This window comes from Canis lupus, chromosome 11 (genome assembly GCF_011100685.1).
Source record: "Canis lupus familiaris isolate Mischka breed German Shepherd chromosome 11, alternate assembly UU_Cfam_GSD_1.0, whole genome shotgun sequence".
Lineage (NCBI taxonomy): Eukaryota > Metazoa > Chordata > Mammalia > Carnivora > Canidae > Canis > Canis lupus.
In genome coordinates, this window is record NC_049232.1 from 37454029 (window position 1) to 37479695 (window position 25667).

At 34.4% G+C, this 25667-nt stretch overlaps 1 protein-coding gene across 10 annotated transcripts in view; it reads left to right on the forward strand.

Annotated features, from left to right (window-relative positions):
• Positions 1–25667, forward strand: part of CNTLN (centlein) — a 308559-nt gene that overhangs the window by 216163 nt on the left and 66729 nt on the right. For 8 of the 10 annotated variants that reach the window (XM_038552477.1, XM_038552478.1, XM_038552470.1 and 5 more), the window contains 3 exons: positions 3726–3906; positions 9669–9762; positions 9843–10066. In XM_038552477.1, coding sequence (XP_038408405.1) covers positions 3726–3906; positions 9669–9762; positions 9843–10066 — 499 coding nt within the window. The remainder of the gene's footprint in view (positions 1–3725; positions 3907–9668; positions 9763–9842; positions 10067–25667) is intronic. The other 2 variants (XM_038552471.1, XM_038552475.1) reach the window with 1 other exon arrangement.

A 25667-nucleotide genomic window follows, 5' to 3' on the forward strand; every position in this document is an offset into this window, starting at 1 on the left:
GGTATAGTGAGGAAGGCATCCTTACAGATGGGAGATTTCTTAACCATAGACATAGAACTGAAATATATCTTAAAATGTCATACTCAAGCCTATTTGCCTCTATTATAATTACCTTGATTTTATAAACATTTCAAAGCTCAGACTTTGGGGGATCTGAGAGATCTCCCGATTGGTTGGGGGCCACCAAATATGGGGTGACTTGATTAGGTGGAGGCCAGTGATACTGGCAGTAAAGAATTCACCTGAGGCAGAACAAAAGGGATAGAAATTTATTGGGAAATTTATTGGATACACTGCAAGTGAGTTTTGGGCAGAACCACAGAGGAAAGACTGTCCGACAGGAGGCAATCGGTGGGAGAATGTAGTTAGAGGGAGAAGTTGAGAAGGTATGGAAACAAATGTAATTTTTTTTTTTTTTTTTTTTTGGTAATGTGTCTGGGTGTAAGTAATCCATTGGTCAGCCACGGCTTATGGATGTGGTTTTTAAAAATTATTTATTTATTTATTTTTATTGAAGTTCAATTTGCCAACGTATAGTAGAACACCTAATGCTCATCCCATTAAGTGCCCTCCTCAATATGGGCGTTTTGAGGCAGGTTGCCCAATGGTCCTCATATTGAGTCACTGTGGGCCCTTCTACCTTACTCAGCCTTCCAGGGTTCACATTGGGTGCCTAAAAGCAGCCTTTATACAGACCACACCCCAGAACAATTAAATCATAACTTCTATGGTGGAATACAAGCTTCACTAGTTGTTGAAGCTCTCCAGCTGATTCCAATAGTAGACTAGTTTGGGAACCACTGTTTTAAATGGTCATTGGGTCAAGCCTGTCATCTTTCGGCAGGTAATAAAAATTTAAAAACAAATTTATGAAGGTTAGGAAGAAGGACCAAATGTGCATTCCCATTTATTTTTTACTTCTTCTAAGGTTTTCTTCCTCATTCTCAAAAGCTGTTAGAAAATCCTATTCAGCTGAAAGCCCACTAAGCTTTTATCTATGTCTTCAAGGAAATTCTAGTTTCAGCTACTAATTATATTTCAGCTGGTGATACTACCACACTCTTCATAATAGAAGTGGTGCAGTTTACTCATGTGTGAGTATGTATATATGAATAAATACATGAAAGCTAAGTAACACAGTCAGTTCTAATTTCATCATATTAGTGCATGTGCAGATGGTCACATATTTTGGGAGATGTATCACAGTATCTCTTGAAACATAAGATTGTCATTTAAGTTGCTTAGCAGTGAAACTTGATTTTACACTGTGTGGATTAAGTGTTATATTTCCTGCCTGACAGAATAGTCTCCGGAATCACTCAGCTGCAGAAAATTCTCAAACAATTAGAAATCCCACAGTGGAGCTTCAGGACTTTAGAATATTCTATTTCTTTTAGCTTTTTGTAGTCTGAAATACAAGAAATTTATTTGAATACTGACAAAAATAGAATTTTGTCCTTTATATATATGTATGTAAAATACTACATTATATAACTATTAGCTTATTAATATTTATTTATATATGAATACTTATTTCTCATAATTGAACAGCATTATAAAAACATGCCGTCAAATGACAAAAATAGTACAATTTAGTAACAAGTTTGAACTCCTTTATTCAAGGGAAAACAATCCAACGGTTGGGGGAGTACAGTGCCTAGCAAGCTGTGGCACTCTTTCTAAGGATTTTGGGCAAGAGGGAGTTTTATAGAAGAAACAGTGCAGAAACAGGACATGGTTAGATAAGATGTCAGGTAATTTTTTTTTGTTTTTGTTTTTGTTTTTGTTTTTGTTTTTGTTTTTGGTAAGGCCAGCATGTCCCATTCTCTAGGGTAAGGTAAGTTAGCTAATGTGATTGGTGTATATTAGGCTTCCTTGATGATGAGGTATTTACTATAAGTGCAGCTAACTTAATTCAGATTTCTGATGGTCAGGCCCCTGGCACAGCTGGCATTCTGTGGGTCCTGATATACAAATGACTTTTATCAATGCCCATTCAGTGATGGGTGATCATCAGGAAGATTTGTTAATACCTTGCAAAGACAAAATGATTTCAGCAAAGCATGCTTATCAAATTTGTGGGTAACATGACATTGAAAAGGATATAAAATGCTTTACAAAATAGTATAAAAATCCCCAAAGATAGTAATAGACTGGGAAGATAGAGTTCCACAGAAGACTACAGGGACCATTACTTACCTGGAAAATGCCAATTGCAGAACAATACAATGGGAAAAATACAATACTTTGCAGTAGTATACATAAAAATATTGTAGGAGGTTTTAATTAAATTTCGTATGAGTCTACAGTACATTGTAACAGGACAATATACATGTTTAAAAGCTTGCGTAATTTTAGTCTGCATCTACCAGCTGTTCTACTATGGAATTCACATAGTGTACTTGGAATATGAAACTGAATTCTGGGCACAATGCTTCATGGAGATAAGGTGGAGCATATTCAAGAGTGACCAGGGTAGAAAAACATCTCAAAAAGACATAATAGGATTATCTGAATAAGCGAGGGATGTTTTTCTTGAGATGTTTCAAGCATCAAATAACCATATCCAAATAGTTAAGAGATCATTCATATGGAAAAGGGATTGGACTTATTTGTATGTTCTACTCAAACTCAACACTTTATTTTCCTTCTCATTCACACAAACTATAAACATAATAAAGATTTTACATATTTTCTTATTATCTGAACCCACCCCATTAGGTTGAAATCTACATAAGGGCAGGGATGTTTATCTCCTTTATTCACTTACTACTTCGTCTTTTGTGCCTAGAAAAGTGCCTGGCACTTAATGGATGCCTACCAGGCATTTTATTGAATGATGAATGGACATAAGAGATGGAACTGGGATCATGGGTGACAGCCTCAGAGATTCAGAGTTTGTCCCAAACTAAGGGAAACTATTCTGTTAGAAATGTTAAAGCTTTCTCCCCGAGCTCAGACAGTAATAAGTGCTCCAACCCTGGCGTTGTTGAAACATGTGCTTCCTGAGTTAACACTTAGTAGAAATACTACAGAAGTGATACTACTAGGCACTTGATACTAGATATTGTAATTTCCTCATGAGATTTTACAATTTTGGAAAACACTTTTAACACATTTAATTTCTTCTCATTTGGGTGACAACTATGACATTGAATTATTTTTCATTAGGCATATTCTTTTTCTTTGAAAGATACACTTTTCAAATATGGTATATATGGTGTACATAAGGGAATTATAATAAAAAAGATGTTTGTGAAAAAAAATCAGGACTGTTACAATATAACATTTATCAGATGAAGAAACAATGTCCAGAGACAGTAAGTAATTTAAAGAGCCATATAGCCAGAACTCAAGTCCCAGGCCAGTGCTTGCTTGCTGAGTCTGCTTATTCTACTGCAGTAGTGGGGCTCCATTGAAGTGATATTCAAATTCAGTCACCAATATAGATGCCCCATTGGGTTAATTAAAGAAGTACTACTTGTACTTTATTTATTCATCTTAATAAGTTAGAGACCCTATACAGAATCCACAGAAATAGCAGACTATATAACATATTTAGACTAATTTTTTTCTTAACATAGAGAACCAATAAATGCTCAAATTAAACTTCTAGCTTTATATACAATATGTGCTATAATAGCATTTGGTCTTGAACTTAAAAGTGGTATGTTTAACAACTCTTCTTACTGGATTTTATGTTCCCCCCATTTTTTTCCCAAAAGCAGTGATTCTGAAGCACAGACCTCTCAAAATTTAGGAACAATTATTGTAGAAACATCCCAGAAAATAAGTCCTATAGAAGATGGAAGACATCAGAAAGAAAGTGACCAAACAGAAGATAGCCAAATGCAAGGAAAAGACATGGTACAAATATATTCAAATACAGATGGCAAGACCCCGAAGGTATATGACAGTGTTGCTTAATTATAATCTATATTTTTAATTTTATTTTATGCTTCATAACTTAAATTTCATTGCCAGTGATTTAATTTGAATCCTTAGAAAATGTTTTTCTTTGAAGTATACAGTGGAAATACTCAACTTTTTAATAATTTTTAAGTACCAATTTGTTAACACACTTTTGTATAGTTGAAAAGAAATAGATATTATTTTCCTAAATATAAATCTTAAGGTATTTATATCTTAGCCAAAAAAGTAGGTGATAAATCTTAAGGTATTTATATCTTAGCCAAAAAAAGTAGGTGATAAAAGCTTATTAGTTTTTAGGTATATTAGTTTACCACACGAAGAAACCTGTTTTCATATTAGCCTTTGTGATGGTAAAGTTATTGTCTGACTAAATCTTTAAATTTCTAATTTCTTAAAGTATCTTATTTAGTTTTAAAGATTTTATTTATTTATTCATGAAAGATACAGAGAGAGGCAGAGACATAGGCAGTGGGATAAGCAGGCTCCCTGTGGGGAGCCTGATGCAGGACTTGATTTATATCATGTTGTCATTACTAATATTCTATAGCAGTCTTGACTGATAATAGAGCAAGTCCTCCATCTTGTTCTTTGAGCCTCTTTGGTATTTTTGATACTTTGCTCTTCAAAATAAATTTAGAATCAGCTTCTCAAGTTCAATAAAAAATCATTTGGGATTTTGTTAGGGACTGTAAGAATATAAAGTAGTAATAAAACAGTAAGAATACACTGAAGGATAGAGAAAAGACAAACCACCTAGGAATCACAAGACTCAAGGAACAATATGATGGGCGAGTTTTCTGGGTTTTCATTTTGCTTCACATATGTGGCCTGGAAGCTGAAGAAATCTGCCACCTGGAAATACCAATAGGTCAAATGATGAAAGGCCCCAATAAAACCCTGCTATCTCTAGTTAAAGTACCAAGACAGGGACAGCCCAGCAAAATAGAAAATTTTTAGACAATAATCATCCTACTCTACTCAAACACCATGGAAAAAATTGCAAACCTACCTCAACCCACATTGGTAAAGACCCAAGGGGAACCTAGACTTTAAGTCTCCCATGGCTCTAAGGAGTTACCCCTTGCCCCCCCCCCTTCCCATAAGGGTAATGTTAGAGAAAACAAAATGAGGAGCCAATGGTCATGACTCCCTCCCATCCATGTTATCAGAGGCCACATAGGGAGTGAGACACCCATCTGCATCCATCAGTGAAGAAATGACCCTCTCCCTTCCTAGAAGGGTAATTTCAAAGGCCAAGTGCATAAATGGGGATCTTCATCACCCCCCATATGTATAAAGTCTCTCACTCCCCCCTACCCTACTGTGTCAATGGATACTACGTGAGGAGCAGAAACAAGACATGCTTCATCTCCCAGGTAGGATGGCATCAGCAGAGGTCTTCAGGGAGCCAGAACTTCCACCTCCACCAAGCAGTAATGAGGTATCCCTCCCCAACCATGGTGTCAGCAGAAACTGGACATGCATCCCCAACTAGCTGTAATGAATGGTGCTCCTGCTCCACCAATGTGCTATCAGAGGAGGCATGCTAAAACAGAGGATATAAATAAGGTCCGGAGTCTTGAAGTATAATGCCCAAAATGTCCAGGATACAATGGAAAATTACTCATTATACCAAGAAACCAGGGAAACTTCAACTTGAATGAAATGACAATCAACAGAAGCCAATAACAAGATACACAGATGTTGGAACTACATGACATTATTTTATTTTATTTTATTTTATTTTATTTTATTTTATTTTATTTTATTTTATTTTATTTTATTTTTTAAAATTATTTACTTATTTGAGAAACAAAGAGAACACTAGCCAGAGGAACAGAGGGAGAGAGAGAGAGAGAGAGAGAGAGAGAATCTCAAGCAGACTCTACACTGAGCCTGGAGCCTGATGTGCGGCTTGATCTCGTGACTCTGAGATTATGGCCTGAGGTGAAGCCAAGAATTGGATGCTAAACCAACTGTGCCACCCAGGCATCCCATGACAGGCATTTTAAAGAAACCATCATAAAAATGCTTCAACAAGCTGTATGAACAGACTTGAAACAAATGAAAAGATAGAACATCTCAAGAATGAAATGGGAAATCTCAGCAAAGAAATAGAAGATATAAAAAAAAAAGTAATATGGAAATTTTAATCAAAATTTAAGTATTTTGTGAGGATTCTGGCATCAATTCCCACTACTCAGTTTGAGGTCAAGACTGATGACACCAAACACCCACCAACAGGGGAAGAAAGGTTTATTTTTTACATAATGGAATACAGAATCTGGAATGGATCCATAAGTATGAACAAGCGATTTTTGACAAAGATACAGAAGCAATTCAACAGAGGAAGAATGGTCTTGAATGGTCTTTTCAACAAACAGTGCTGGAGCAATTGAATATCCCTAGACAAGAAAAATGAACCTATACTCAAGCCTCATACCCTATGCAAAAATTAACTTGAAATAGATCACTGATAATAAATGTAAAACATTAAATCATAAAACTTTTAGAAGGAAATCTAAGGGAAAATCTTCAGGACTTAGGGCTTGCTGAAGACTTTTTAGATATGTTACCAAAAGCATGATCCCTAAAAGAAAATATCAGTAAGACTTAATTAAAACAAAGAAATTTTGGTCTGTGAAAGGCCCTCTTTAGAGGATAAAAAATATGCTATAGACTGGGAGAAAGTATTACAAACCATATATGTGACAAAGGACTTATATTTTGAATTTATAAAGATTTTGTCAAAACTCAACATAAAAAAACCCAAAAAACCCTCAACAGTAGAAATTCAGATAATCTAATTAGAAAATGGAGTAAAAACATGAACAGACATTTCACTGAGAAGGATAAATGGAAGGCAGGTAAGCATACATAAAGATGTTCAATAATACTAACCATTAGGCAAATGGAGATTAATACCATGATGAGATATATATACATCTTTTGGAACAGCTAAAACTAAAAGTAGTGACAATACCAAATGCTGGTAAGGATGCAGAGAAACTGGATCTCACATTTAATGCTAGTATGAACATAAAGTGGCACAGCACTCTGGGAAACAGTTGGCAGTTTCCTAAAAAAAAAGGAACTAATCATACATTTATCGAATAACCCAACTATTTCCCTCCTGGACACTTATCTCAGAGAAATGGAAATTTATTTTTACAAAAAAAAAATCCTGTACATGAATGGTCATAACAGCTTTATTTCTAATAGCTGAAAACTGGCAACAATCAAAATTTTCTTCAACAGCTGAATGGTTAAACTATGATACATCCATTCCATGTTATACTATTCAGAAAAAAAAGAGGAAGAGGAGAGAGACAAACTATTGCCACACACTATATTCTAGATTTGTAACCTCAAATTTCTCATCTTGGGTTGGGGGCCTAGGCCATCTCTCCTTGTCTTTTGTGTTCTGTGTTGCTTTTTACATGGAATCTCAAGGTCAGAGGAGATTATCAATTGTCCTGTATTTTGCTGGCCACTTTGTTGATCTCATGTGTCTTTAGATTCCTGCTTTCACCTCATTTGTGGCATCAGAATTTCCTTTAATGTTTTTGCCACGTTAAAAAGATATTTTAAGTGTGCTGATTTCAATGTTTAAAATTTTCCTGAATTTCTATAGGGGCATCTGAGTGACACAGTCAGTCAGTTGAGCATCAGGCTTTTGGTTTCAACTGAAGTCATGATCTCAGGATGGTGAGATTGAGCCCCATGTCAGGTTCCACTCAGCACGGAGTCTGCTTAAAACTCTCTCTCTCTTCCTCTACCCCCTGTGCATGCTTCCTCTTTCTAAAAAAATAAAATCTTTTAAAACAAAAGAATTTTTCTGAATATCTAGTCAGAAGTAATCCTGGAAATGGAAGCCCAATTCCTTTTTATTTAAGGTCCAGTTAATTTGATACTAAGTTTGATGACTAGTACTGGTAATTTGGTAGTTCTGCTTAGGATGTTTTTATAGTGCTTAGTACATGACTAGCACTTTAATCTTCATAAAGCTATGAAATATTTATTTTATTTTTTAAAAAATTTTATTTTTGTATTCATGAGAGACACAGAAAGAGGCAGAGACATAGGCAGAGGGAGAAGCAGGCTTCTCGCAGGGAGTCTGATGTGAGACTCAATCCCTGGACTGATACCATGCCCTGAGCCGAAGGCAGATGCTCAACTGCTGAGCCACCCAGGCATCCGGCAATGAAATATTCTTTTTAAATGTATCTTATATACTGGTTCTAAAGAAGCTCAAGTGAAATATTTCAAAGATATTTTGAGGAATAAATAAGTTTAAAGGAAAAGTAATTGGCTTAAAGGAAAACCCTATCTTAGGCAAAATATCTGACTCATTGCCAAAGTAACAGTGGGTAATATTTATTTTTCCTTCTGTTTTTATTATAATTATTTATTCCAGAATTGGGATCTTTGAAAAAAAATTCCTTTTTTAAAACAATAATTTTCTAGATTGATAGTGTTCCTATTTCCCAGCCAATAAATTCTTAAATAAGACCACATATTTTAGTATTATGATTTATAATATTTTGAAAACATGTTCTTATTTAAATTTTTACTTTGAGGACACTCTTTTATTTTTTAATTTGCTGGCATTTTTAATTATAAATCTGAAATTCCTGAGGCAAAGGAATAATTTTCTAAATCTGTATTTTAAAATATCAAAATATTACCTTATGTTTCTAATATGATAAAGATAAAAAGATTCAATATAATATGAATAGTTTAATGTCATTTTTGTTCATCTTCTAGAATAACCTAGATGGAAATATCCTAAAATTTTGACCATGGTTGTTGACCATTGTTCTAGACAATAGGCTTTGGGTCACTTCCTTTTTTTTTCTTTCCGTATGTATGTATTTTTTTTCCAGAGAACACTTGTCATTTGAATAATGATATATAGAACCTTACATATATATGTGTGTATGTGCGTATATATATGTAAACATATCCTAAAAAATACTGAAAATCTATAAAGCACTATATGCTTTCAGTGAGTCCTGATATTCAATATATCCTTGTGTAAATGAATTATAAAAATCTATCATACCCCAGAGTGGAACAATGACTGTGAAAAATAAAGTTGTTTTTTTCTTTTACCTTTGATTCCCTTTATTCACTTCTCCTACTCTCTCCCACCCCCCTATTTTAAATCAGTAAAATATTTTGGAAGAAAAGTCATGGCTTCATTTTTTTCACTTCAGTGTATTAGAATGTCATGAAGAAAACCTACAACTTTAAGGAAAGCTACTTTATTACCATCAACATTATTTTAGCTTTATTTGTCAGAAGGGTCTAATCAGTCTATGTGCAACAGATAAGAGTATTTGAGAAAAGGACCTATTTTCCCAGAGAATAAATTATTAAATATTCTTATTTTTATTTATTCCTAGTTTTTTAAACTACCTGTAGGTTGAGCTGCTACCACTTTTTTTTTCCCCCCACAACAAGGAAAATGTGATTTAATTCTACAAATTTACAAGCCGGTTGATTTTGTATTTGTATCTTGTGCCTGCTAGATCAACTTCTTTCTTTTTCTAGTTCAACTTTAATGCACATATTATGTTCATTTGTGAATTCTTGATATCAATTATAGATTTTGTTGTTTAAATTTTTTAGTCTGCATAAATATATTTTTAGGTAAAGAAATATTATTTATTATGTTCACTTGAAGTTGTTATTGAGTAATAATCTAATTTTTATAAAACCTTCAAATTTAGAATTATTTTCATTACAAGAATGCAAAAAAATCAACTTTTCAAAAGAAGAATGGTAATATACAAAAGAGCTCACATACAACAGTTCCTACCAGAGGTAAGAATGTATATGAAATTAACAATGTCTTCTTAATTTGCTGTGTTTTAAAATCAATATTATGAACATTATTTTTATAGTTAACAGAGAAAAGTGGAAAAATATAACGGCCCAGAAATCAAGTAGCAATATTATTTTATTACGAGAACGTATTGTATCCTTGCAACAACAAAATAGTGTACTTCAGAATGCCAAGAAAACAGCAGAATTGTCCATTAAAGAATATAAAGAAATTAATGAAAAACTCCTTCAGCAACAACAAGTATCTGATCAACGATATCAGATAAGCAGACAGACAATAAAGGTAAAGGAACTTTAGAAATTAATTATAATATTATAAAGGTAGATATTTTGTTTTACATGTGTTATTTGGTTCATATTTGTGTTATTGTGTTGTAACTTGGATTTTAAGAACAGGCTCCATAAATGCATGTAGGTTGCCCATTTGCCATGTTTAAAACTTTGAATTTCTCATTATAAATCAAATTATTAAATAGTAATTGCCTTAGTTCCTCTTTGAAAATACTAGTATAACATGAAGATTGTAGCATAAATATCAATTTTAATATGTTCCTATAACTTATCTATGCTCTTGTTAAACTAAGGAGAATTGAGTTTCTGTAATTTTTTTGGACACATTAGAACATTGCTGGTTATCATAATTTAATCTTAAAGCAAGTAAAAATGAAAATATTGTTCCTTAAGTTTCCATTCTTAGGTATTTGCTTGTATAAAAATGATTTGTTGAAAATTTGTCTTACACAGAATAATTCATCATTTTATCAAATAATTTTTAAATCATTATCATATATAATTTTAAATTATGCTTAAATTCTCTACTTCTATTATCTAGTGCTTTGACTCAAACAATATTTAGTAAATGTTTCAGTTATAAAGGATTACTATTATGCTAGTTTTACTAATAAGAATCGTGTTCTGGCTTTATTCCCAAAGTGTCCTTATAAACAAATCTGACCCATGTTCCAAACGTACGCTGAAAGTTACTTTCTATGACCTGGATTTTAAAAAGGTATTAAGATTTGTTTTCTGGCCCAACAGATAATATACACTATAGAATATTCCATGTGCACTTGAGAATAATGTGTATCTGCTGTCGTTGGAGTGAATGTTCTGTATAAATCTCTTGAGTCTAGTTGGTTAATAATGATGCTCAACTCTTCTGTATTCTTATTTTCTGTCTAGTTCTATCACACTTATTATCAGGTACTGAGAATGAAGTATTTAAATCATCTACTATTAATTTTTTGTAATAATTTTGAGATTTAATTCGCATACCGTACAATTCTCTTATTTAATTCAATGATTGTGACAATATAGACAAAATTGTGCAGCTACCACCAAAATCAATTTTAGAATATTTTCATAACTTCATAAAGGGACCCTGTACTCTTTATCTATCATCCTTCCCCTATCTTTGTCAGCTCTAGGCAACCTAATCTACATTCCATCCATATAGATTGTAGAGGGAGAAAATTTATCCTACTTCCCTTTTAGGTTATTTGGCTTGTCTAATAATTAAATTGTCATAAGACAGATTAACAGGAGAAAAACTTCAATTTCATATGTATGAGAGCCCCATAAAAATATTAGACCAAACAGGCAGCTAGATAATTGAAGCTTATATAACATCCTGATCTAAGGAAAGGGATGGAGTCTGGGGATACAAAGGGAAGAAGGCTTTTCACAGGAAGGCTAGAGGAAATATTTGAAAAACAAAGGTTGTTCTGTTACACAGATAAATTTCTTAGGTAAAAAGAGAGGGGGTGCCTGGATGGCTGAGTTGGTTAAGTGTCCGAGTCTTGTTTTTTGGCTCAGGTCACGGGCTCAGGGTCATGAGATCGAGCCCCATGTCAGGCTCTGCACTCAGCATAGAGTCTGATTGAGATTCTCTCCCTCTGCCTTTCCCCCTGCTCTCTTTTACTTTAAAATGAATAAGTAAAATCTTTTAAAAAATAATTTCATAGGTAAAAGTTATTTCTGGTAATACCTCTCTCTTCCTGGTACAGGCCTGCTTTCCAAAGTAAATTAAGGCAATTGAAAGGAGTAGATAAAGAGCTTTTCTTGAATCTGCTGGGATCTGGTTACCTCAAAATAATCTTTATGGCAAAGAGACCAAATTTTGGGTGACAGAATCTGCTCCCCTTCAAGATTTGCCTATCCAGATATATCATACAGATGGAATCTTACAATATGTGGCCTTTCATGTCTAGCTTCTTTCACTTTACATAATGTTTTAAAAGTTCATCCATGTTGTAGCATGTATCACTATTAGCATAAGGATTTTGAAGATTTTTTTCCTCCATAACAAAAATGAAAAAAACAAGCAAACATTATTGAGAATCAACATTTCATAACACTTTGTATAGAACCTAATCTTCTGAGAAAGGATCAATATAATAATTCTAAAACAAAAAAAAAATAATTCTAAAACAATTGATGGATCAAGGGAGTTACAAGTTTTCTATACTATAAATTCCTATCTTTAAAAAGATTGAAGATCGAATAAAAGCATTTTACATGAAAACTGTAAAACATTTTGAGACTCTCTATGTACATTGAGGAACAGTTATATTTCCTGTAGGAAATTCTGGAAATTAACCAAACCTGCAACAATCTAGAGAATATTATTCAAGAAAAACAGCTGAGTCTAAATAAGAACAAGAAACTTTGTGGCATTCTAATTTGCCTTGGTCCCCTTCTCTACTATTCTAGCTCAGCAGTAGCCTGGGAATAAAGATGGTCCATGTTTCACATGCAGCCTGGCAACTACTAGAAGAAGTTAAATGGAACTATAGCTTCTATAATGCCTGATTCCCAAACAGTTGTCATCATTTGACCTGTCTGATTCTTTCATTGAGGACCCCTGTTGCAAAGATGACTCTGATCTCACTCATTTTGAGCAGCCTTCTTGTCAGAGGAGGTGGGTGGATAGGATTGTCAAAACAATTACAAGCAAGTGTTTTAAGTTCAGGTTGCCTGAAGTGATAGATTGTAGTTTAGGTCAAACAATATATTACCAAATAGCTTAAAAGGAAAAGCTGGGGAATGAGATGTCCATAAGATTTTTGAAAGGCTCTTACATATTCCTGGGAATCTGGAGGATACATGCATTCACAGAGCTTTGTGAATACTCAGGAAAGAAATGAGAAAGCCTGGGCACTTGCCTCTGTTGTAGTGTAAGGCTCTGTACAACATGATAGTAAATTAAGGCAATATTGTTCATAGCAGCATTACTTATAATAACCAGAGGTAGAAACAACCTAAATGTTCATTAGTTGATGAAAGGATAAATTGTGGTGTATACATATAATGGAATATTATTAAACTACAAAAAGTAAAGAAATATATATATATATATATATATATATATATATATATATATATTTAGTAAAGAAGTTTTGATACCTGTTATAGCATGGATGAAACTTAAAAATTTTACATTTAGTAAAAGAAGCAAGTCAGAAAAGAACATACATGATTCCATATATATGAAATAATACAGAATAGGAAATATAGAGATACAGAAAGTAGATTAGTGTTTGCTTTGGGCTGGGGGAAAAGAAGAACATGATAGTGATTGCTAAAGCATATGGATTTCTTCTTGAGTGATGAAAATATTCTAAAATTCATTGTGATGATGGTTGAGCATATCTGAATATACAAAAAGGCATTGGAGTTTTACACTTTAAGTGAATGAATAGTGTGGCATGTGAATTATATCTCAGTAATTTTTTTTATTGATTTTAAATGGTAAAATATACCAACAAATAAAAGTATATGCATGACTTTATTGATAATACATTTATGGCTGACAATATAATAAAAACCATTCTCTATTTAAATTAATAAAACCTGCCACCAACATAACAATTGTTTGTGTAATATATATTATGGAAGGGGATACCTGGGTCACTCTAGTTGGTTAAGTATCTGACTCTTGACTTTGGATCAGATCTGATCTGAAGATTGTGAGATCAAGCTCCATATTAGGCTTCATACTAGGTGTGGAGCCTGTTTGGGATTCTCTATCTCCTTCTCCCTCTGCCTCTGCCTCTGCCCCTCTTCTTCCTTGCTCACTCTCAAACAAATATCTTTTTAAAAGTGTTATGATAAAATATAATGGCTATATAACATTTTAGATGTATAGAAACCTACTATTAGGCAAAGCACTTCAATTATTATTAAATTCAACAAAGTAAAATGTATTTAAGGTGAATTTTCTTAAAATTAGCCTCTAATTAAAACATGGGTTTTCTTATTCTAACATATTCAATTTTCTATTATAAAAGTGAACATTAAGGGATAGAAATGTTAAAATTTATAATATTGACTAGCTTTTCCAGTTTGAACACCCAGTTCTTTGATTCAAGAGACTTACTCATAATTCATCTGAAAAGTCTGAAAAATGAGTCCCATATCTTAACAAAAAGATGTAAATGTCATCTTCTTTTGTTCCAATAACATTACTTAATTATATTATGACTTTGGAAATTCCTTTATGGCCACATACGTGTCATCATGTAGATTTAAACAGCATTAACTCATAGAAGCAAACTGCCAGAATCTATATTGTAAAAGAAAATGCAGCTTTACCTGTAAAACTACCTTTTAGAAAAAATTTTTGAATGTTTTGTATTAGGTATTAAATAATATATCAGCTGATAAGATATCAAATTTAAATTTTTGTGGAATTTTACATTGTGTAAAATTTATTTTCTAATAAGCCTTTCCCTGCAATCATGGATTTAGAGAAAGTAGAATAATCTGTATCATTTATTTATATATGGATAGATGAGTTGTTTTATTAATTTCCTTTCTGTATTTGTTTAAATAACAAAATGGATTTCAAGAGGTGTATTATCACTACAGATTGAAGTGTGTTTCCCCCAAATTCATATGTTGAAGCCCTAACCCTTACTGTTATGGTTTTTGGAGATGGGGCCTTTGTGAGGTAATTACGTATAGATGAAGTAATGAGGGAGGGGCCCTCATGGTGGGTTTAGTGACCTTATAGAAAGAGAAAAAGAGCTCTCACTTGAACCTGACTGTGCTGGCATTCTGATCTCATACTTCCAGCCTCCAGAACTATAAGATATTAAATATCTATTGTTTAAAACACCCAATCTTTGGGGGTTTTATTATTGTTATAGCAACCCAAGCAGAGTAATGCAGATTTTGATACGGGCAGTTGAGTGCATTGTGACAAATATGTAAAAATGTGGAAGCAGCTTTGGGTACATGCTGTAAGAGTTTTGAAGTGCATACTACAAATACAGACATTAAGGGTATTCTGGAGAGGTTTCAGATGAAAATGAGGAACATGTTTTTGGAAACTGGAGGGAAGCCAATCCTTGTTACAGAGTGTCAAAGAACTTTGGCTGAGTGGTGTTCTAGTGTTTTGTGAAAGGTAGAACTTGAGAGCAGTGAAATTGTATGTACTTTTATTAAATCTTTATTTTGGAGGGAGTAGTTTTAGGTTCATAGCAAAATTGAAAAAAAAGTACTGAGATTTCCCATATATCCTCTGCCTCTACACATGCATAGACTCCCTCATTGTCAATATCCCCATCAGAAAGGTACATTTATTTCATGAACCTACATTGATATATCATAATTATCCAAAATGCATAGTTTACCTTATAGTTCACTCTTGCTGTTGTACATTCTTTGGGTTTGGAGAAATATATAGTAACACATATCCATGTATTCATTTTCACCACCCTAAAAATCCTCTGTGTTTTGCCTATTTATCCTTCCCACCCCACTCTAATCCTTGGCAACTGCAGATCTTTTTTACTGTCTCCATATCTTTGCCTTTTGTGGAATGTCATATAGTTGGAATTATACAATATAAAGAGTTTTCAGACTGGCTTCTTTCTCTTAATAATATCCAACTAAGTTGCCTCCCCGTCTTTTCATGGTTTAATGGTTCATTTCTTTTTAGCATTGAATAATATTCCATTGTCTGGATATACCACTGTTAATGTATCCACTCACCTACTGAAGGACATCTTCATTGCTTTCATGTTTTGGCAATTATGAATAAAGCTGCTATAAATATACCCATAAAGATTCTTATGTGCACTTAGGTTTTCAGTGCCTTTGGGCAAATACTAAGAAGCATGATTGCTAGGTCATATGGTAAGAATATGTTGAGTTTTGTAAGAAACTGCCAAACTGTCTTCCAAAGTGTACTGTACCATTTTGATTCCTAGCAGCAATGAATTAGAATTCCATTGCTCCACGTTCTCACTGGCATTTGATATTGACAGTGTTGTGGATTTTGGCCATTCTGAAAGTGTGTAGTGATATTTCATTGTAGTTTTAATTTGCATTCCCCTGATGACATATGATGTGGACCGTCTTTTTATAGATGGCTTATTTGCCATCTTTGGTAAGATATCTGTTTGAGTCTCTTGCCCACTTTTAATTATGTTCTTTGTTTTCTTATTGCTGAGTTTTAGAAATTTTTCAGGTATTTTGGAAAAAGCCCTTTATCGGATGTGTCTTTTGTAAATATTTTCTTCCAACTTATAGCAGAGTGAGCCTTCTCATTCTCTTGACACTGTTTTGTAGAGCAGAAGTTTTGAATCCTAATGAAGTTCAGCTTATCCATTATTTTCTTCATGGATCATGTTTTGCTGTATCTAAAAAGTGATCACCATACCCAAGATCACTTACAGGTTCTCTTTTTATCTTCTAGGAATTTTTTAGCTTTGCATTTTACACTTAAGTCTGTGATCCATTTCAGATTAATTTTTGTGAGGACATAAGGTCTGTCTGTGCCTAGATTCTTTTTTTTCTTTTGCCTGTAAATGAACAAATGTTCTAGTACAATTTGTTGGAAAGGCTATATTATCTCCATTGTATTGCCTTTGCTTTTTTGTCAAAGATCAGTTGACTCCGTTTAGGTAGGTCTATTTCTGGGCTTTTTATTCTGTTCCATTGACCTATTTGTTCTTTTTTTTTCCTATTTATTTTTTACCAATTCACATTTAAAAAAATATTTTATTTAAATTCAGTTTGCCAACATAGAGTACAACACCCAGTGCTAATCTCATCATGTAGCCTTAGTGCTTGTCAGTTACTCCATCCTCCACCAATCTCCTCTTCTGCAACCCTTTGTTTGCTTCCCAGAGTTAGGAGTCTTTCATGGTTTGTCTTCCTCTCTCATTTTTCCCCGACTCAGTTTCCTTGGTTTCTCTTATGGTCCCCTTCATTATTTCTTATATTCTACATATTACTGAAACCATATGATAATTGTCTTTCTCTGATTGACTTATTTCACTCAGTACCTTCCAGTTCTATCCATGTCAAAGTAATGGTATGTATTCATCGTTTCTGAGGCTAATATTCCATGATTATATATATATATATATATATATATATATATATATATATCCATTCATCTGGTAAAGAACATCGTGGCTCCTTCCACAGTTTGGCAATTGTGGACGTTGCTACCATGAACATTGGGGTTCAGGTGTCCCGGTGTTTCACTACATCAGTATATTTGGGATAAATACCCAGTAGTGCAATTGCTGGGTCAGAGGGTAGCTCTATTTTTAACTTCCTGAAGAATCTCTATACTGTTTGCCTGAGTGGCTGTACCAGCTTGCATTCCCACCAACAGTGCAAGAGGGTTCCCATTTCTCCACATCCTCACCAACATTTGTTGTTTCCTATATTGTTAATTTGAGCCATTCTCACTGGTGTAAAGTGGTATCTCATTGTGGTTTTGATTTATATTTCCCTAATGCCAAGTAATGTGGAGCATTCTTTCATGTGCTTGTTGGCCATGTGTAAGTCTTCTTTGGAGAAATGTTAGTTCATGTCTTCTGCCCATTTCTTGACTGGATTGTTTGTTTCTTGAGTGTTGAGCTTGATAAGTTCTTTATAGATCTTGGATGCTATCCCTTTATCTGATATGTCCTTTGCATATATATTCTCCCATTCTGTAGATTCTGTAGATTGTCTTTTAGTTTTATTGACTGTTTCCTTTTCTGTGCAGAAGCTTTTTATCTTGATGAAGTCCCAGTAGTTCATTTTTGCTTTTGTTTCCCTTGTCTTTGTAGATGTGTCTTACAAGAAGTTGCTGTGGCCAAGTTCAAAAAGATTGTTGCCTGTATTCTCCTCTAGGATTTTGATGGAATCTTGTCTCACACTTGGATCTTTCAACCATTTTGAGTTTATCTTTGTGAATGGTGTAAGAGAATGGTCCAGTTTCATTCTTCTGCATGTGGCTTTCCAATTTTCCCAGCACCAGTTATTGAAGAGACTGTCTTTTTTCCACTGGATATTCTTTCCTGCCTTGTCAAAGATGAGTTGACTATAGAGCTTTGGGTCCATTTCTGGGTTCTTTATTCTATTCCATTGATTTATGCGTCTGTCTGTTTTTGTGTCTTGATGATCAGAGCTTTGTAATATAGCTTGAAGTCAGGCATTGTGATGCCTCAGCTTTGGTTTTCTTTTTTGAGATTCCTCTGGCTATTTGGAGTCTTTTCTGGTTACATACAAATATTTGGATTATTTGTTCCACCTCTGTGAAGAAATTCCATGGTATTTTGATAGAGATTGCATTGAATGTGTAAATTGCTCTGGGGAGCAGACATTTTCACAATATTTATTCTTTCAATCCATGAACATGGAATGTTTTTCCATCTCTTTGTGTCTTCCTTGGTTTCTTTTCTACGTGTTCTGTAGCTTTTAGAGTATAGATCCTTTGCCTCTTTGGTTAGGTTTATTCTTAGGTATCTTATGGTTTTAGGTGTAATTGTAAATGGGATTGATTCCTTAATTTCTCTTTGTTCAATCTCATTGTTAGTGTATAGAAATGCAACTGATTTCTGTGCATTGATTAGGTATTCTGCCACATTCCTGAATTCCTCTTTGAGTTGTAGCAATTTTGGGGTGGAGTCTTTTGGGTTTTCTGCATACAGTATCATTGTCATCTGCGAAGACTGAGAGTTTGACTTCTTCTTTACCAATTTGAATACGTTTTATTTCTTTTTGTTGTCTGCTTGCTAAGGATAGGACTTCTAATACTATGTGGAACAAAAGTTGTGAGAATGGGCATCCCTGTCATGTTCCTGATCTTAGGGGAAAAGCTCTCAGTTTTTCCAATACCACATTTTTTTTTTCAATACCACATGTTTTGATTACTGTAGCTTTATATTATGTCTTAAAATCAGTTAGTATTAAGTCTTCCAACTTTGTTTCTTCTGCGGTACTGTGTTGACTAATCTGAGTTTTTGCCTCCTCATATAAACTTTTTATCAGTTTGTCAATATTCACATGCTGGGACTTTGATTGGGATTGCAGTGAATCTATAGAACTAATTGAGAAGAACATGTTAGTTCTTGACAATATTGTGTCTTCCTTTCCATGAATATGGAATATCTCCATTTATTTACTTTGCCTTTGATTTCTTTTATCAAACTATTTTAGTTTTTCTTACATAGACATTGTACATATTTTGTTAGACATATATCAAAGTATTTACTTTTTAGGTGTGCTAATGTAAATGGGGGTGTTTTGCCTTTAAATTCTACTTGTTCACTGCTAGTTTATAGGAAAGGGATTGACTTTCATATATTAACCTTTTATCCATCAACTGTGACATAATCACTTACTTGTTCCAGGAGTTCTTTTGTTGAATCTTTTAGATTTTCTGCATTGACAATTATATCATCTGTGAACAACAATTATATCAACTGTGAAGAATTTTATTTCTTCCCTCCAGTTCTGTATACCTTTCACTTCATTTTCTTATCTTGCTGATTTAACTAGCACTTCCAGTATGATGAAATGCTGGGGTGAGAGGAGACCTCTTGCCTTTTTTCTGATCTTTAATCGGAAAGTTTCAAGTTTCTCACCATTAGATGTGATGTTAGTTATAGGGCTTTTATAGATATTCTTTATGAAGTTAAAGATGCTCCTCTCTATTCCTAATTTGCTGAGAGTTTTTAAGTGTTTTTACTGTTGAATTTGTCAAGTGATATTCTATATCCAGTGATATATGATCATGTGATTTTTATTTTTTAGCCTGTTGATGTGAAGAACTGCATTAATTTCTTTTTTTATCTCTTGACTCCTTATATCAACTATAAGGAGGATAGTACCCTCATATGTGATGCAATTAAGATTTAAAGAATTAAAATAAATTACTTAAAATCAAGCTGAGCTGGCATTCTAGGATTATATCCTACATCTTTTAACTCCATAGTCTTTCTACTTTTCTAAGCTAACTTTCTATACAACTTTACATTTAATAGTTTTAAAGTTTAACAATTGTGAATTCCATTGGCTCTAGCTGCTAAATCACTCCTCAAAGGCAATCAGTCCTCTTACGGACTTCTCTGATAACTGTCATAGACTCCTGTGTATTTAAGGTCATAGTACATTCTCAATAAAAGAATGAAGGTTGATTTATGACTAGTTTGTTTTTACCAAGATTCTGGTATGATATTGCATATTCTTATCAAGATTTTTTTAAAAGATTTTATTTACTTATTCATGAGAGACACAGAGAGAGAGGCAGAGACACAGGCAAAAGGAGAAGCAGGCTTGCAGGGAGTCCAATGTGGGACTCGATCCCAGAACCCCAGGATCATGACCTTAGCTAAGGCAGACGCTCAACTGCTGAGCCACCCAGGCATCCCTATTCTTATCAAGATTTAAGATTTAAAAAATTATGTTCTACTTTAAATACCTTCCTCTTTTCTTTACTTCATTCTAAATCTAACACATCACTTAAAATATGGTTCATGGGATCCCTGGGTGGTGCAGCGGTTTGGCGCCTGCCTTTGGCCCAGGGCGCGATCCTGAAGACCTGGGATCGAGTCCCACGTCGGGCTCCTGATGCATGGAGCCTGCTTCTCCCTCTGCCTGTGTCTCTGCACTTCTCTCTCTCTTTGTGACTATCATAAATAAATAAAAATTAAAAAAAATATATGGTTCATATATTACTTCCTGCATGCAACATTTCCCAGAGCTATTCTCCTTTTCTAAGTTTAGCATAAAATAAAAGAAGAATTCTGCCTTAATTTATTAAGTTGAGGTAGTAATGTGGCATATAAGTGAAAATATCCTACAGACTTTGTGATTAGGAACTAGAGAATCAGGGGCACTTGGGTAATTCAGTGGCTGAGTGTCTTTGGCTCAGGTCATGATATCAGAGTCCTGAGATCGAGTTCCACATCAGACTCCCCACAGGGAGCCTGCTTCTCCCTCTGCTTATATCTGCCTCTGTCTCTCTGTCTCTCACGAATAAATCTTGAAAAAAGAAAAGGTACTGGAAAATCAATTTGAGAGTTAGAAGAACAGATAAGTCAAGACAATGTCCACTTATATTGAAGAAGCAAAGGCATTGATAACATTGAAGGAAAGGACTAAAAAGTTGACAAGTCAATTGATATCATGAAAGTGTTGGGAGTTATGGTTTTGATATGGAAGTCAGCAATGTTAGTCTTATGGTGCTTTCAAGGAGAATGAGGCATACTATCTTCAATTTGTCAAAAACACTACTAGGCTCTCTTCACTTTTTTGTGTTCCTTTCTTGTAAATAAATATAAGCATTTGATTTTCTTCTTTTTTTTTTTTTGAAGCATTTGATTTTCTGAATTGCACAATGCCACTACATGTTTTCTAAAGGAAAAGGATACTTTTGGGATGCCTGGGTGGCTTAGTGGTTTAGTGCCTACCTTCAGCCCAGCGCATGATCCTGGAGTCCCAGAATTGAGTCCCACGTCAGGCTTCCTGCATGAGCCTGCTTCTCCCTCTGCTTGTGTCTCTGCCTCTCTTCCTCTGTGTCTCTCTCATAAATAAATAAATAAAATCTTAAAAAGGGAAAAGGATACTCCCCTTTCCCCCCCAAATGCTATTTCTTTATATTAACAACAGTACTAACCTATTCCTAGTGTTTTTTTGTTGAGGAGGCATGACAGTATTTCCAAAAGTTAGAGAAGAGATGGTTTACAAAATATGGGCTAGAGAACCAGACTTTCACCCTAGACCATTGCTGCCTAATAGCCTTTAATTTGCCTTTACTTTGACTCTTCAACTGGAGGGTCCCCAAGTAATCTTAGAACTTAAGTGTAATATTTCAACCTATATGTCATAAATATACACTGCTGTTTATTTTGTGACTAAACATCAATGTCTATTCTGATATCTTGATGAATTCCTGAATCCCCTGTACTCTGAGTCAGATATAGGTAAATTTTGCACACCAGTTTTGTTCTCAGAAACTCTTTTTTGGCAATTGCAATCTTAAAGCAGGTTCTTTTTTAAGATTTGAATTTTCAAATTTGTGTCACCTTTTGTCCAGTTATGTTAACCAATTAATCTCAAATTAAATCAAAACCCAAATAAAGGACTAATCTGAAATTTAAAATACTAGCATAATTCATTCAACAAATATCTTGGGCTATTAGGTTAATCTAGCATATATACTTTGAGGATACTAAATATTAAATCTGAAGAGTGTTTTAGCAAATCCTGTAATTCTAAAAGGACTGTATTTTATAGATCTCTATAAAACATTTTCATTTGTGTATATGTTTTCTATTGTATCCTAGACTTATATTTATCTTTGATTTATATTTATTTATATAACTCTTATTTAAAAGACGGGGGTGTTAAGTTGTAGTGGACTCATTTTTTTTTCTGTCTGGAATTGTAGAATTTTAAATAGCCTCATTTTATTTTTGTCCTTGTTCATACCTCCAGTAATAATGAAGTAGAAAACTACTCTCTTATTGTACTTCATTACTAATCTCCAGAGTTTTCTTTTATCTTACCCCAATAGCTTGTGTAGTACACATTCCTTGTATGGTATTCGGTTTATATATGTCAGATTCTCTAGGGCCATGGCTTTTGCCAGATGAAGCACTTTTGATTTTGAAGCTGATGAAACACAGTGCTATTATTGATCTGTGCATGACACAGCCTGTCTCTCTCCTAGCAGAGTGTAGCAACATTTATCCAGGAATTTGTGAAATGTCACTCGGATCATGTTCGCAAGGTAAACTGTGCAAAAACCAGGATCTGAGCTGAGAATCCATGTGGAATTGGACGTGACTGTCTTATTCCTATGTCTTATCTTCTAGATGAACCAAGTGATATTTGTTAACAGAGTGTCTGTGTCGTATATTAGACTTTGTAAGGAACTATTATTATCACTCAGAACACTGTATACTGTAAAATCATACTTCTTATGCTCTGCTTTCAAATGCACTTGTGATCTTCTGCAGAAAATAGTAAGATAAGAAAATAGAACCTGAAAAATCAGTTAGAAATTTTCTGTTTGTAATGAACCAGTATTATGATATATGGCACAGCCTTACATTCCTAATAGTGTTTTTATACTTTGCATCATTGTACTTCAGATAAGTATGCCTTGTTAATATATCAACATGCCTCAAAGTGACAAATTATAACTTTTTCCCACTATGGAATCATTGTGATATTTAATTATGCATATATTTTAAAGTTTGGCTTTACATGCCTAAAATTTTGGTTTTTACATGGATAGATGTATTTGTTACAATTTATTTTAGTTTAATATACCTAACACAGGCAAGGCACTCTAATAATAAGGTATTCAACAATGAATTAAACATTATCTTTGACCCCTATATAACATACTACCAGGAGAGTTAGACATGTATATCACAATACAAAGAAATTGTAATATCTATCTCTCTATCTATCGTGTGTGTGTGTGTGTATGTGTGTGTGTAACATATACCATGGATATGTAGTAGATGAAAAGAAAGTCATTCATCATAGTCATTATTTAGTAAGGCTTTTGAGGAGATGGTATTTGGGCTTAGACTTACAGTTTACTTTGATTTTGAAACTTGTATGAGTGTAACAAACATATTGGAAGAAGGAAAGCTTGAAAAGGCCTCAAGGTGAGAAAACAGTTTGCTGAGACTAGTGAATAATCTGGTGTAGCTGTGGTTCTCAACTCTAGCCGTATGTTCTCACCTGGGGAGCTTTAAAAAATACTTATGCCTAGGCCCTATCCTAGACCAGTTAAATCTGAATATCTGGTGGTGATCCTTGTACCTAGCTAGTTTTTAAAAGCTCTCCAGCAATTCGGCAGCGTGGCAGGATACAAAATCAATGCCCAGAAGTCAGTGGCATTTCTATACACTAACAATGAGACTGAAGAAAGAGAAATGAAGGAGTCCATCCCATTTACAATTGCACCCAAAAGCATAAGATACCTAGGAATAAACCTAACCAAAGAGGTAAAGGATCTATACCTAAAAACTATAGAACACTTCTGAAAGAAATTGAGGAAGACACAAAGAGATGGAAAAACATTCCATGCTCATGGATTGGCAGAATTAATATTGTGAAAATGTCAATGTTACCCAGGGCAATTTACACGTTTAATGCAATCCCTATCAAAATACCATGGACTTTCTTCAGAGAGTTAGAACAAATTATTTTAAGATTTGTGTGGAATCAGAAAAGACCCCGAATAGCCAGGGGAATTTTCAAAAAGAAGACCATATCCGGGGGCATCACAATGCCAGATTTCAGGTTGTACTACAAAGCTGTGGTCATCAAGATAGTGTGGTACTGGCACAAAAACAGACACATAGATCAATGGAACAGAATAGAGAACCCAGAAGTGGACCCTCAACTTTATGGTCAACTAATATTCGATAAAGGAGGAAAGACTATCCACTGAAAGAAAGACAGTCTCTTCAATAAATGGTGCTGGGAAAATTGGACATCCACATGCAGAAGAATGAAACTAGACCACTCTCTTTCACCATACACAAAGATAAACTCAAAATGGATGAAAGATCTAAATGTGAGACAAGATTCCATCAAACTCCTAGAGGAGAACACAGGCAACACCCTTTTTGAACTCGGCCACAGTAACTTCTTGCAAGATACATCCACAAAGGCAAAAGAAACAAAAGCAAAAATGAACTCTTGGGACTTCATCAAGATAAGAAGCTTTTGCACAGCAAAGGATACAATCAACAAAACTAAAAGACAACCTACAGAATGGGAGAAGATATTTGCAAATGACCTATCAGATAAAGGGCTAGTTTCCACGATCTATAAAGAACTTATTAAACTCAACACCAAAGAAACAAACAATCCAATCATGAAATGGGCAAAAGACATGAACAGAAATCTCACAGAGGAAGACATGGACATGGCCAACATGCACATGAGAAAATGCTCTGCATCACTTGCCATCAGGGAAATACAAATCAAAACCACAATGAGATACCACCTCACACCAGTGAAAATGGGGAAAATTAACAAGGCAGGAAACCACAAATGTTGGAGAGGATGCGGAGAAAAGGGAACCCTCTTACACTGTTGGTGGGAATGTGAACTGGTGCAGCCACTCTGGAAAACTGTGTGGAGGTTCCTCAAAGAGTTAAAAATAGACCTGCCCTACAACCCAGCAATTGCACTGTTGGGGATTTACCCCAAAGATACAGATGTAGTGAAATGCTGGGACACCTGCACCCCAATGTTTCTAGCAGCAATGGCCACAATAGCCAAACTGTGGAAGGAGCCTCGGTGTCCATCGAAAGATGAATGGATAAAGAAGATGTGGTTTATGTATACAATGGAATATTACTCAGCCATTAGAAATGACAAATACCCACCATTTGCTTCAACGAGGATGGAACTGGAGGGTATTATGCTGAGTGAAATAAGTCAATCGGAAAAGGACAAACATTATATGTTCTCATTCATTTGGGGAATATAAATAATAGTGAAAGGGAATAGAAGGGAAGGGAGAAGAAATGGGTAGGAAATATCAGAAAGGGAGACAGAATATGAAGACTCCTAACTCTGGGAAATGAACTAGGGTTAATGGAAGGGGAGGAGGGCGG